General features: G+C 37.8%; 1 protein-coding gene across 1 annotated transcript in view; it reads left to right on the forward strand.

Annotated features, from left to right (window-relative positions):
- The window catches only part of RELN (reelin), a 495,668-nt gene that overhangs the window by 414,121 nt on the left and 68,027 nt on the right, over window positions 1-13,520 (forward strand). Inside the window, exons 39-43 of the mRNA XM_029918775.1 lie at window positions 1,169-1,340; window positions 1,442-1,544; window positions 3,264-3,493; window positions 9,956-10,176; window positions 12,741-12,888. Coding sequence (XP_029774635.1) covers window positions 1,169-1,340; window positions 1,442-1,544; window positions 3,264-3,493; window positions 9,956-10,176; window positions 12,741-12,888 — 874 coding nt within the window. The remainder of the gene's footprint in view (window positions 1-1,168; window positions 1,341-1,441; window positions 1,545-3,263; window positions 3,494-9,955; window positions 10,177-12,740; window positions 12,889-13,520) is intronic.

The following is a 13,520-nucleotide window of genomic DNA, read 5'->3' on the forward strand; positions in this document are numbered from 1 at the left end:
CTTATCCCCTTGTTTCCTTCAGTCCAAACAGTACTTTGCAAAGGCAGCATGGGTTTACCCTTATCTACTCAATAATATCTTTAAACACCCAGCCTATGATGCTGAATCAAATTCTATGATAGCCTAAGCAATGATTTTTCTGGTTTTCTGTACATTTCCATGTAGTTTCAAATAAACATAAAACTTTGGAACAGCGCTAAGAAAAATATGTATGTAACACAGGGTATTGTCTTCTTTGTAGTTTTCTTTTTTTTTTTTTTAAGTTTTATTTGAGAGAGACAGAGAGAGAGAGAACAAGCATGCACAAGCACTAGAGAGGGGCAGAATGAGAGAGAGAATCTCAAACAGGCTGTATGCTCAGCACAGAGCCCAGCATGGGTCTGGATCCCACAACTCTGGGATCATGACCTAAGCCAAAATCAAGAAGTGGTCATGTAACCAACTGAGCCACTGAGGGGCCCCTCTTCTGTGTAGTTTTTAACAATTAAATTAAATTATGCATGTAGGCCTGTGTTTTAGTGACCACAGTCCTTTGGCCTGACCAAAGCATGATGCTAAGTCCTGGGTTGACTATAAAAGGTTATGAGTTGGGGCAGCTGAGTGGCTCAGTCAGTTGAGCGACCAACTTTGGCTCAGGTCATGATCTCACAGTTTGCAAGTTCTAGCTCCACATCGGGCTCACTGCTGGCACTCTCTATCTCAAAAATAAATAAACATTTAAAAAATAAAATAAATAAACAGAAGGTCATGAGTTGCTGCTTGAATAGACTAGTGTACCTCAGTTTAAAATCCACAGGCTTGATAGTCTATCTGCGCATTCAGATGTCTTACAGATTCCACTAAACGGTGAAAATGTAACTCAAATCCAGTCTTGGGGGGCGGATGGGTCTGTAGCACCAATGTGCACACTTTCACAAACTGTGTGTCTCAGCGTCTAAAATCTGTGAGGTTCTTCCATGCTATGTCAATTTAATATGGTTGAAAACTGAATTTTTTCCTACTTGAACCACTGTAGATACACTGTTATGTTCTCTTTCTTTGCCTGGAAGACATGTATCTAACCTGTTGTCACTGATTCCCTTCTGTCCTCTACTTTCTTCCCATGAGCAAAAATGTGTCTCTGATTTGTACCATTGGAAAACCTTTTCTTTATCTAAAAATGCCTTAGGTAAAAAAGAAGAAATCTGGATTGTTGATGACTTCATTATTGATGGCAATAATCTAAACAACCCTCTGATGCTTCTGGATACATTTGACTTTGGACCCAGAGAAGACAATTGGTTTTTCTATCCCGGTGGTAACATTGGTCTTTATTGCCCATATTCTTCGAAAGGAGCACCGTAAGTCTTTAATTGAGATGCTAAAAATAAAACTACTGCTCTACACAAATCACAATGAACTTTTGCCCAAATGGATTTCTGGTTGTTTTCTTACATAACAGTGAGGAAGATTCAGCTATGGTATTTGTTTCAAATGAAGTTGGTGAGCATTCCATTACCACTCGTGACCTGGATGTCAATGAGAACACCATCATCCAGTTTGAGGTACTTGACTCTGTTCTATCAGAAATGCTTTCAATTTAATCTTGAACAAAAGCCAGGAAAGTGAAGGAAAATCTCAGATAATTTCATGCATTATGACTTTCCATTTTTTGTGCAAGGACAAAAAAGGTTTTACATCATAATCCATTTTTATTAGCAGAACCAATATTCCTACTAAGGCTTACCTCTGAATTTTTGTCCTTTATTTATTACATAATCTCCCAGCTACTACAATGGGAAGTTGTTGAAATAAATTATTTTAAACCTTATAAAAATGAAAAGAGCCATACTAATCTTGTGTTATTGTTTTCACAATTTTTATGCGTTACATAAGACCGAGTCAACATAACGACCATTGTACCATGCTGGCACATTTCTATAATATCTATCATGGTACCATGAATTTTACAGATAAAGTAACACTATGCTATTTTTATAATTTTTGTGTATTTCATTAATATTCATGGAATTCCTTACAATTTTGAAGAGAGCAAATTAATAATATATACAAGAAAACTTTTATGTGTTTTGAAAACTTAGATAAAATCAGCAGAACCAGGGGTACATTGTGCCAGAATTCAATATTACTAACTTTCAGAGATGCTTGTTACGCAGCTGAGGTCTATATCGACTTTCAGGAAGGCATAAAATAGTGCCTAATTGCATCAAAAGAATTTTGAATATTTGTTTTAGATGAACTGTCTGTAGCCTCTAAATTAGACTTCTCCTCTTTTCCCTCTCAAAAGTCAGAGACCAAATGAAGCCTTCATGGAGAAATTACTCTGTATCTATTTTAAATTTTGCTCTATTTTCTAAACTAATTTTAAGTTACTTAAATAACTTTGTTATATTTTCTACATTGATGCTTAAAAGTTAATAAAAATAGTGCCCATGGCCCTGTTCTGTTATCAAAAGGATCTAGGTAGAAACAAATGCCTATAGTTGAAAAGGTTATTAAATGTTGATAGTTTACTCATCAAAAGGTACAAGGAATAAGTTCAACAACAAATCATAAATGTATCCAGTTGCTACAACAGCAAGAAAGTATGAATCTCAGTTGCAAGAGTGGAAAATTGCCTAGAAAGAATTACATACATTTATTTAATTAAGTTTTAGTTTATTTATTTAAAATCACAGAAAAGGGGATGAAGTGGTTATTTCCCTAATGATTAAGAAGCTCTTTCTGAGAACTCTCTTCCTGTGCCAGGGAAATGGTGACAATATTTATATTTTGTTTTGTTTTAATATTGAATACATATTAAAGTTTCTTCACATGCAGAACTTGGGGGATTATTCGGAAGGTGTCACAAGAAGGAAAACAGAAGGTCTTCTTATCTAGCAGACTGAAAAAAAAACAGCCAACAGTTAGAAATAAGGAAACAGTCTTTTCATTACAGCTTGCTTGGCTTGGCTATGAAAGTAGGCCAGAGGTAAAATTTAGAATCCTTGCCAGCCTCTGCCTTCCCCACTTCCTAGCTTTTTATAAAATGAAGGAAAATAAAAATTTTATGAGGTCCTTTGAGGTTCTTTATGAAAAAATTATTATTTGAAGGTAATATATGATATTACTCAGTTAGGCAAAACAGAATTTTAGAGTATTAAATATTTCAGCAAGACAGTTCCCAGGAAAATGGACTCTCGAGAAAATAATGAAGTGGTGAATCATTTCAAGGCTTGTTGCTCCAAAGTAATCTGTTTTTTTTCTTCTTCTTCTTCCCCAAGATCAATGTTGGCTGCTCCACCGATAGCTCATCTACTGATCCGGTCAGACTGGAATTTTCAAGGGACTTTGGCGCGACCTGGCACCTGCTGCTCCCCTTGTGCTACCACAGCAGCGGCCACGTCAGCTCGCTGTGCTCCACCGAACACCACCCAAGCAGCACCTACTACGCAGGGACCACCCAGGGCTGGAGGAGGGAGGTGGTGCACTTCGGGAAGCTGCACCTTTGCGGGTGAGGACACTGCCCATGTCTCATTGGACAGTTTTCTCGCTGACGTCATCCTTTACTTGCCACTTCCTCCGGGGCACCTTCTACCATACATTTCCTCATTCTCCACTTCAGCAGATCACTGGATGTTCAAAACATAGGGCCCTGAGCTGACAGTACTCAGAGTATGAAGATAGAGTGCTCAGTGGACTTCACCCTCTAGTGGTTTGTATCCCTATGGGTCTTTATTAGATCACCTAGGAAGCAACAGTGCGGGGACCAGCCCACGCACCCCAGTGGAAAGGTCCTGAATAGGGGGTTGGTGTCGGAGCAATATCTATAAGAAAGAAGACAGACAACGTGAATGGTGATAATGCCATGTTTTACTAAGATAGTGTCTCATATACCAAGGGTGGTTACATTTTTTTCTTTAATGATTAGATAGTTCAAGGTCCTTGAAGTAAAGACATGCTCCAGGAAAGGGTCATTCTTAACAGGACCGTAGTAAATAACAGGGACAAATAAGTCATTACAAGGGAGGGATTCCCTAACAAAAGTCTGTTTTTAAGCATAAGATGAGCCTAAAGAATTCTCTTTTAGGAGATTTACATTTCTTAAGGCCCTTCAGCAGTTATTCGTGGGCAAGAGGCTTATCCTTCAAGAAGTAAATCTTTGTCAGAGGATTGTGTTTACTCCCAACAACAGACAATAAGCTAGAGACAAAAACAAAATAAGGGAAGGCTGGAGTTACTGATTGACCCAAGTTGGTTCAAAGCCTAAAAGTATATGCCTCTTTGCAAAGCAACGAGAAAATCATAGACAGGATGAACAGAAGCCACATGTGCGGCCCAGGAGGCCAAATGTTGTTTCACAGTCTTTCAACTTGCTCCGCAACTTCCCAAATAGTTCACCTGTGCCTGTGTGGGAGGTTTTTTGGCCTACTGGGCCCCAACACAACAGAAATAGGATTATCTTTTAATGTTATCCTCCCCCCTCCTGCCTCCACCTCCAATATAAATACAGTTAGAATTTCATGACTTTATGGGGTGCCTGGGTGGCTCAGTTGGTTAAGCATCCAACTTCAGCTCAGGTCATGATCTCACGGTTTGTGGGTTCGAGCCACGTGTTGGCCTCTGTGCTGACAGCTCAGAGCCTGGAACCTGCTTCTGATCCTATGTCTCCCTCTCTCTCTGCCCCTCCCCTACACACACACACACACACACACACACACACTCTCTCTCTCTCTCTCTCTCTCTCTCTCTCTCTCTCTATCTCTCTCAAACATGAACAAACATTTTTTTTAAAAGAGTTTTATGATGTTCAGACGTCTACCTGTGTCTCTTGTGCAGGGAGAGGGCACAGCTGGAGGATGGAACCCCACAGAATATTCTAAATGTCTCATTTTAAAAAATTGCTCTACTCTCTCCCCCTTCCCAGGCTTTTCTGCTTTTTCAACCTCTCTCAGCATTCTTGTTACATATATTTGACTCTTCTGTTGAAAGCTATTTGGAGATAAAGGACTTCAATTCTAACAGAAATGAAATGAAAAGTATAGTTCAAAATATAAAACTAGTAATACAAGTGAACAAAGAGAAGAAGTCAACAAAGCAACCTGCCTCAGAATTTGTCTTTTTCTCTCCGAAGAAAGAACTCATTCTTTCAAGGGATGTCAAGAAAAGAAGAAAGTACTAATATACTTTCAAGATGGAAATAGATTTACATTCCCAATGTGAAACTCGGCATAATTAGAAGTCTTGGGTCTTCAAGAAAAACTACTAATACCTAGTACTTTTCCAAAAGGGTGAAAGTGAATTTCACAAATCTGTCTTCTCTCTGAACATAAATCCATTTGCTTCTCATCATATCATCAACATAATTTTTATAATTTGACTGCTAAGAACTTGAATATTTCATGCTGTCAAGTATATCATTTGTTAATTCTTGCTATTACACCAGGATATTATCCTGATGGAAAATCCAACTGTTAAAAAAAAAAAAGCATTACTATGGAGAATGTCTTCAAGAAGATATATCTGACAGTTTGGCCAGCACAACCAGAAAGCTGCCATTGTGGACGGTGGAGAGGATTGTCTCTAGAAGAATAGGGCAGGGAGAAATCGTTCAGGAAAAACTTTTCAGCCCAAATCAGTTGTGTTATTGAAGCTTATATGTTGCAGGAAATATAGGGAAGCTCACCAAAAAGTGGAGGAGCTTCCTGGGAGCTTACAGGGAAGCTGCATGGACCCAACCCAGCAAGTGTGAGGACCTCAGCAAAAGGAGTGTGCGACTCTCATTTCTGTCGGGCTGACTTTACTATCACTCAGCAAATCATAGCTCTCATGTGCTGGAGTTCTTAATTTCATAGTTTTGAAAAAGAAAATATAATCAACCAGCTATAGCCAGAAAGCTAAGCTATGCAACAGACACTTAGCTGTCAAAAATCCATGTAGTATAGGTAGGGAAGAGGCCTCCCGGCCAATCACACAGGCACCTATGACCAAGATGGTTTTGTTGACCATTATGGTATGGTTGAAAAGCTCCAGGCTTTCTCACTCTCTTTTTTATTTAAAGTTCGTTTATTTTGAGAGAGTGAGAGAGAGAGAGAGAAAGAGAGAGTGAGCATGGGAGAGGGGCAGAGAGAGAAGGAAGAGAGAATATCTCAACAGAATCACCTCACTGACAGGGTGGAGCCCTCTGCAGGGCTTGAACTTACAAACTGTGAGATCATAACTTGAGCCAAAATCAAGAGTTGGACACTTAACCAACTGAGCCACCCAAGCACCTCACCAGCTTTCTCTTTAATGGACCTTTAATTTCCTCCTATTGCTCAGCTAAGAATTGGATTAACTAGGAAACAAACCTAAAGATAAGTTGTGAGTTAAATTGTTTTAACAACTGAGACTTGTTTTGGCAAGTTCCCACATGGAAATAATCTTATTTAAAGAAGTATGCAATAAAGTCACTGGACAGTTCTTCAGTGTTGTGGAAACCACCAAACTTAGCATTGGTAATGTCCATTGGGCTGTGCTGATGCATAGGGAAATACAATTTGGAAATTTGAGCAAGAGAAATTATAAGGTAATATAACTTGAACAAGAGAAATGTATATAGTTTCACCTACTAGTTTGGAGTGTCAGTTTAAAATATACCTCCTCCAATTTTAAAGGTACAGAACTTAGACCATCATGTTATTTGTGCCCCATGTCATTTTTATTTCCATTAGAAAAAAGAAAATCTGTTGAAGAGGCATGCCCACTCTCAGAATGGTTTAAACCTACCTTTCAAATTGCCTTCAACCATTTCTGCAAAGAGAAGATTTTGCCTTAATAGCCTTGTCTAGTCCGTGTTTCAGTAAAAGAATTCTCACTTCTTAAAACCCACACAGGCATGAATTGCTGGAAGGCAAAACTTAAATTTTCTCCAATTCAGTGAACCATTCCTTAGTTTGTATTCAACATGGTACATAGTGACAGCACAAGTTAGATGCTGAAAAATGTATATAACCCATATTTAAATGACCCCCTTCTGTGCACTTACTGGGCACCAAGTACCCAAAAAGTATATAAAATATTTTTAGGTGCAGAAATGACCATTTTTGCCTCCACATATAGTCCGTTCACATTTGAAGCATGAAGTATTGAACTTCTATTGAGGTTTATTCACATCACCTTTGTGTCCTTTACATCTAGTCTTTTTGTGGTTAAAACTTCCTAATTGCTTTTGCTTTAAACAGTTTCACAATGAGTCAACCAAAACCCCCATTTAATGAAAGCACTGTTGTGTGCTTACAATTTTAAGTTTACATTTAAAAAACAGGTTCTTTTCAGTGCCACTGGCTTGGGAGAACAGATGCTGACATTCACCAGGGAGGGTGGCAGTGAGAAATTTTCAAAATAAGATTTCAGCAGAAGGGACCCACCATGGAACCAGACCCGTCAGCCCATTTATCATAGTGCTTGCAGTTTCCATGTCAAGGCAGGTGAACAATAATAAATATCCAACCAAGGTGGTTCATTTGTATTCAGAACATTTGAATAAATAAGAAGTTCAAAAAAATCCATGTAGGCTTTTGTTCAAAGGAAAACTCTAGCCGTTTCCCTCAGCTCAGCAGTCTGAAAGTTCAAAGGGTAGAAAGTGCTTCTTGCCAAGACTAAACTCTGACAAGCATTTGAAAATAAAATGTAATTATGAACTGGCATTTTGGGAGCAGCTCCATATAGTGGGAGTCTTGATATAAACAATGAAATTAGGGTTAAAATTATATGTGGGAACTTGACTCCATCTGCTTTACTATCTACTAAACTTTAGAAGCCTAATAAGGACTTCTAAAATTGACTTCTAATTTCTGTTTCTCATTTTTTAATTCTGAATTTGGTTTCTATGATAAATGAAAATGGGTACAAAAGTGAGTGAATATGTCATCTTTACATCTATCCCCTCAAAAATAAACCCATCTGGGTGGCTCACATCAACCCAACTTTGGCTCAGATCATGATCTCTCAATTTGTGGGTTTGAGCCCCACATCAGGCTCTGTGCTGACAGCTCAGAGCCTGGAGCCTGCTTTGGATTCTGTGTCTGCCTCTCTCTCTGCCCCTCCCATGCTCATGCTCTGTCTTTCAAAAATAAATAAACATTAAAAAAATTTTTAACCCATCTTCTTTGAACTGAGCCTTGAGTATAATAAAATACTAAACTATTTCTTGAATTCTATCTAACTATGTATATTATTTCCAAGAAGCTAAGTTGTCATCAACAATGTGATAGGACAATTTACTTGCAAATAAAAAAGGAAATTATCTTTGATTTAAAAAGAAATTAAGATAGGGCAGCTGGTGGCTCCATTGGTTAAGGGTGTGACTTCAGTGCAGGTCATGGTCACAGTTCATGAGTTCAAGCCCCACATCCGACTCTCTGGGGTCAGCACAGAGCCCACTTTGAATCTTCTGTCCCTCTCTCTCTGCCCCTCTCCTGATCATTTTCTGTCTCTCTCTGCTCCTCTGCTCAATCAAAAATAAATAAACATTTAAAAAATAAAATCTTTAAAAAAGAAAGTAAGAAATAAGAGGCATCTACCTAAAAACAAGTTTGATTTTGTCACTCCTTTCTTTAAAATAATCTTGTGTAGGGCACCTGGGTGGCTCAGTCAGTTAAACAACTGACTACAGCTTAGGTCATGATACAACTCAGGTCATGATCTCGTAGTTGGTGAGTTCGAGCCCCACATTGGGCTCTGTGCTGACAACTCAGATTCTGTGTCTCCATCTCTCTCTGCTCTCCTCTGTCTCTCTTTAAATTAAAAATTAAATTAAAAATAAAATAATCTTGTGCGGCTCTCTGTTGCCCAAAGGGATAAAATCCAAAAAACATCAGTCTGGCTCTTAGTCCTCTTCACAACAAAGGACAAGCAACAAACATTTATTGAGCATCTAGTGTATATGAAACACTGTACTGGGCACCATGAAAGGGTCAAAGAAGAAAGAGGCATAAGTATTGGCCACTAGGAGCTCAAAACCAATAGGGGAAATAGGTACACTTTTGAATATCTCCAGCTCAGATAACTACAATAACAGAAATTCCATCAAAAACATAGCAGAGAGAGAAAGTAAAGGGCTAGTTATTTCCCATATGGCCCAACAATTCTATCATTCTACCCAAAAGAATCCAAAACAGGTATTCAAGCAAATGCTTATACATGAATGTTCATAGAGGCATAGTTCACAATAGCCAAAAAGTAGAAACAAGCAAATGCCCATTAACTGAGGAATGGACAAAGAAAATTGGTATACCTATATAATGGAATATTATTCAGCCATAAAAAGGAATGAAATTCTGATACTTGCTATAACCTGGTGAACTTCAGAAACATTATGCTTTAAGAACAAAGCCAGACACTACAGGTCACATATTGTATGATTTCATTTATGTGAGATATCTAGTATAGGTAAATCCATATGGAGAAAAAGCAGATTAACGGTTGTCCGGAACAGTGACTACCTAATAGGCATAGGGTTTCCTTTTGGGGTGATGAAAATGTCTTGGAACTTGATAGAGGTGGTGGTTAGCTCACACTGTGAATGTGCTAACTGCCACCAGATTGTAGGCTTTAAATGGCTGATGGTTACTTTTATGTTATGTGAATTTTACATCAATTTATTAAGAAAAAAATTTGGTATACAGAGTGTAGATAGATAGTCAGGATGGAGAAAGCGTCACCAAAGAAGTCAATATTGGGAAAGGTGGAAGGTCAGATGGAATTTGACATAGTGATAGGATTGGGAAAGGCTTACAGGAAACAAGAACATAATTAGCAAAATCTTGGAGATTGAGGAATGGAGTTTGTGTTCTTGAAATGTCAACTCGTTTTTTCTTTCTTGAGTGTGGTGCAGAAGTGGTAACTGAGAACTACTTATTGATCAGATGTGCTTACTTTGAACAAGTATATTGTTCTGTTCATTTGATTTTAAAGACTTGTACCTCTTTTCCAGATCTGTGCGTTTCAGATGGTACCAAGGATTTTACCCTGCTGGCTCTCAGCCCGTGACATGGGCCATTGACAATGTCTATATTGGTCCCCAATGTGAAGAGATGTGTAACGGACATGGGAGTTGTATCAATGGAACCAAGTGTATATGTGACCCTGGCTACTCAGGTCCAACCTGTAAAATAAGCACCAAAAATCCTGATTTTCTCAAAGATGATTTCGAAGGTAATCTTTTAAAATAAGTTCTACGTAGCTTTGTAAAAGAACTTACATATTAAATGCAAGTAATTAAAAGAAATGATTATTGAGGCACCTGGTTGGCTCAGTGGGTTAGGCATCCAACTCTTGATCTCAGCTCAGGTCTTGATCTCATGGTTGTCAGTTCAAGCCCTGCATTGGACTCCACACTGGGAATGAAGCCTACTTTAAAAAAAAAAAAAGTAATCATTAAGTTCCACTTTAATATCTCATTACTTATCCTTACAGTTGGGACCACTCATGCCTTTAGTTAGTTATGAATTGTATAGGATTCTGTTTTTGAAACAATGGTCAGTGAGAATGAATAAGACTATGACTGAGAAAGCTAAAACTATTTTCACCACTTTTTCTGTCATGTGTAATTTATGATTAATGATAATTTTAGAAGATGTTTCCCTACTGGGTGTTGTATGTAAGCGATGAACCACAGGAAATCTACCCCAAAAACCAAGAGCACACTTTATACACTGTATGTTAGTCAATTTGACAATAAATTATATTTTAAAAAGAAAAAGAAAATGTTTCTAGAGGGTTAATCTTGGGTAGAGGGAACAAATTTCCAGAAATATAAATTCCTGTCATTGTTTGTCATCAATTCAATAAGCAGCCTCTCATTGCTTTCTGTACCTCAGTTTTATGTGTAGAATCTAATGTCATTATGTATGATGGTAATGTTATAACAGAAAAAAAGGATATAACATGATGATAACATTATAATATAGTGACATAATGATTGAAATTATTCACAATTAATTATATATCCATTAGAGATGTACTCTGATCAAACAATGGGAAAATATTCTAAGAGAAAGGTTTTTTTTAATTTTTTAAATGTTTATTTATTTTTGAGAGACAGAGAGACAGTGTGATCAGGGGAGGGGCAGAGAGAGAGGGAGACACAGAATCCAAAGCAGGCTCCAGGCTCTGACCTGTCAGCACAGACCCCAATGTGGGGCTTGAACCCACGAGCCATGAGATCATGACCTGAGCCAAAGTTGGACCCTTAACTGACTAAGCCACCCAGGCACCCTGAGAAAGTCTTAAACTAATGTAATAGCTATGTGTGTTAGGATAGTGGAATTAAAAGCTTTTTTTTCTTTTTCCCAAATTGCCTATAAAATTGTTACAATTATGGTTTTAAAGAACATTTTAATATTAGATTCAGGTATATCAATACAATAAAGTGTGATGCAGCCATTAAAAGGAATGAAACACTGATGGATGCTACAACATGGATGAACCTTGAAACATTATGCCAAGTGAAAGAAGTCAGACACAAAAGGCCACAAATCATATGACTTCATTTATGTGAAACCTCCAGGATAGTCAAATCCATAGAGACAGAAGGCAGATTAGTGATTGGCAGGGGCTGGATGAAGGGGAAATAGGGAATGACTGCTTAATGGGAATAAAATTTTCTTTATGGGTGATGAAGAAGTTCTGGAACTAGGTGGTGGTGATGGTTGCACAACATGAATGTGAATGAACTAAATGCCACTGAGCTGTTCGCTTTTAAAATGTTGGAGCAGAGCCTGGATGTCTCAGTGAGTTAAGTGACTGACTTTGACTCAGGTCATGGTCTCATGGTTTGTGGCTTTGAACCCCCAGCACCAGGCTCAGAGCCTGGAGCCTACTTTGAATTCTGTCTTCTTCTTTCTCTGCCACTCCCCCACTCATACTCTTTCTTTCTCTCTCAAAAATAAATAAACATTAAAATAATAATAATAATAATAATAATAATAATAATAATAAGGGGGTCTTAGAGGCTCAGTCAGTTAAGGTCATGATCTCGTGGTCCATGAGTTAGAGCCCCGCATCAGGGTCTGTGCTGACAGCTCAGCGCCTAGAGCCTATTTCAGATTCTGTGTCTCTCTGTCCCTCCTAACTCACGCTTTGTCTTTCTCTAAAAAAACACCAAAAACTTTAAAATTTTTTAAATAATAATTATAATAAAATGTGGGAAATGATAAATTTTGTATTGTGTGCATTTTACCACAATCAAAAAAATCTCTAAATCTAAGGTAAGTATCTGAAGAGGTTTGTCAGCTGGTTTTGAAGGACAGTATTTACAAAATATTAAATTACTCTGTAATTTCTTCCATTAAAACTGTGTTTTTAAAAAATATTTATAACACCTGCCTGATACTGTCCTCAGAGTAGCAAAGATACAAAGAAGAAGCCAGTGGAAAAGCTACATTATGCTCTCTTACTTTTGGCTGGAATCACTCTCTGACCAGCCAGTGTCATTTTCTGCAGTATAGAAGAGCATAAAGGAAGGACATCCAGCTGTACCGTAGATGCTCAGGAAAAGTCTCCTGCCCGCTTCTATCATGTGGACCCTTAAATTATCCAGCCAGGTTTAAACAATTCACACAAGCTAAATAGCCGAAGAGACCTCTTATCCCAAAATCTATGACTTCGATATTTATGACTTTGTATTTCAAAACTACGTAAGGCCCTTGTCCTTTAAAAAAATATATGTCTATATTTGGGGTCATAGGTAAATCACATTTACTGCTTTTTTTTTTCAGGCCAGCTTGAATCTGATAGATTTTTATTAATGAGTGGTGGAAAGCCATCTCGGAAATGTGGAATTCTTTCCAGTGGAAACAACCTCTTTTTTAATGAAGATGGCTTGCGCATGTTGACAACACGAGATCTGGATTTATCACATGCTAGGTAAACATTTTGAGATACTGTTGAGAAACCACATTGTGATGGACAGTAACAGAACATAAGCACATCAGAAGGAAGCAGACATGCCAGTATAAGGCCATCCATTGGACATGCTGACCTGCTGTCTTATCTAAGGCTCCCTTAAGACACGATGTACATTATTTCCATTCTAAAACAGCTTTGCAAAATAAACTAGATCAGAAATGAAACATAACTAAACAGATAAAAGTTAATATCCAGATGGTGGTAATTATAAGATGCTGACTAGGAAATGACAATGTTTAACTCCCTTTCACTTCCAGAAAATAGTGTTGCATCTTTTTTATCTACCTCTAGAGAATACTTTGCATGAGCATTTGGACTATATGGGAAATTATCTACACCATGCTTATTAAAAAGCTTAATTGAAATACCATACATCCTCCAGTTACTCACAATTGATTTTATAGCCCTTAGCAATTTAACTTAAGAATATTTGAAGTGAGCCTTATTCTTTATAAGCTTTTCTTTCCAATGATTTGCTCATGCTTTCAAGGTACTCATTCTGTGACTTGAGCACAGCCACTGAGAAACAAACATTTTAAACTGGCTCAGAGGATTATGTCCTGTCAAGATGTGTATCCCTTGATCACTTG

This window comes from Suricata suricatta, chromosome 2, assembly GCF_006229205.1.
Source record: "Suricata suricatta isolate VVHF042 chromosome 2, meerkat_22Aug2017_6uvM2_HiC, whole genome shotgun sequence".
NCBI classification, from domain to species: domain Eukaryota; kingdom Metazoa; phylum Chordata; class Mammalia; order Carnivora; family Herpestidae; genus Suricata; species Suricata suricatta.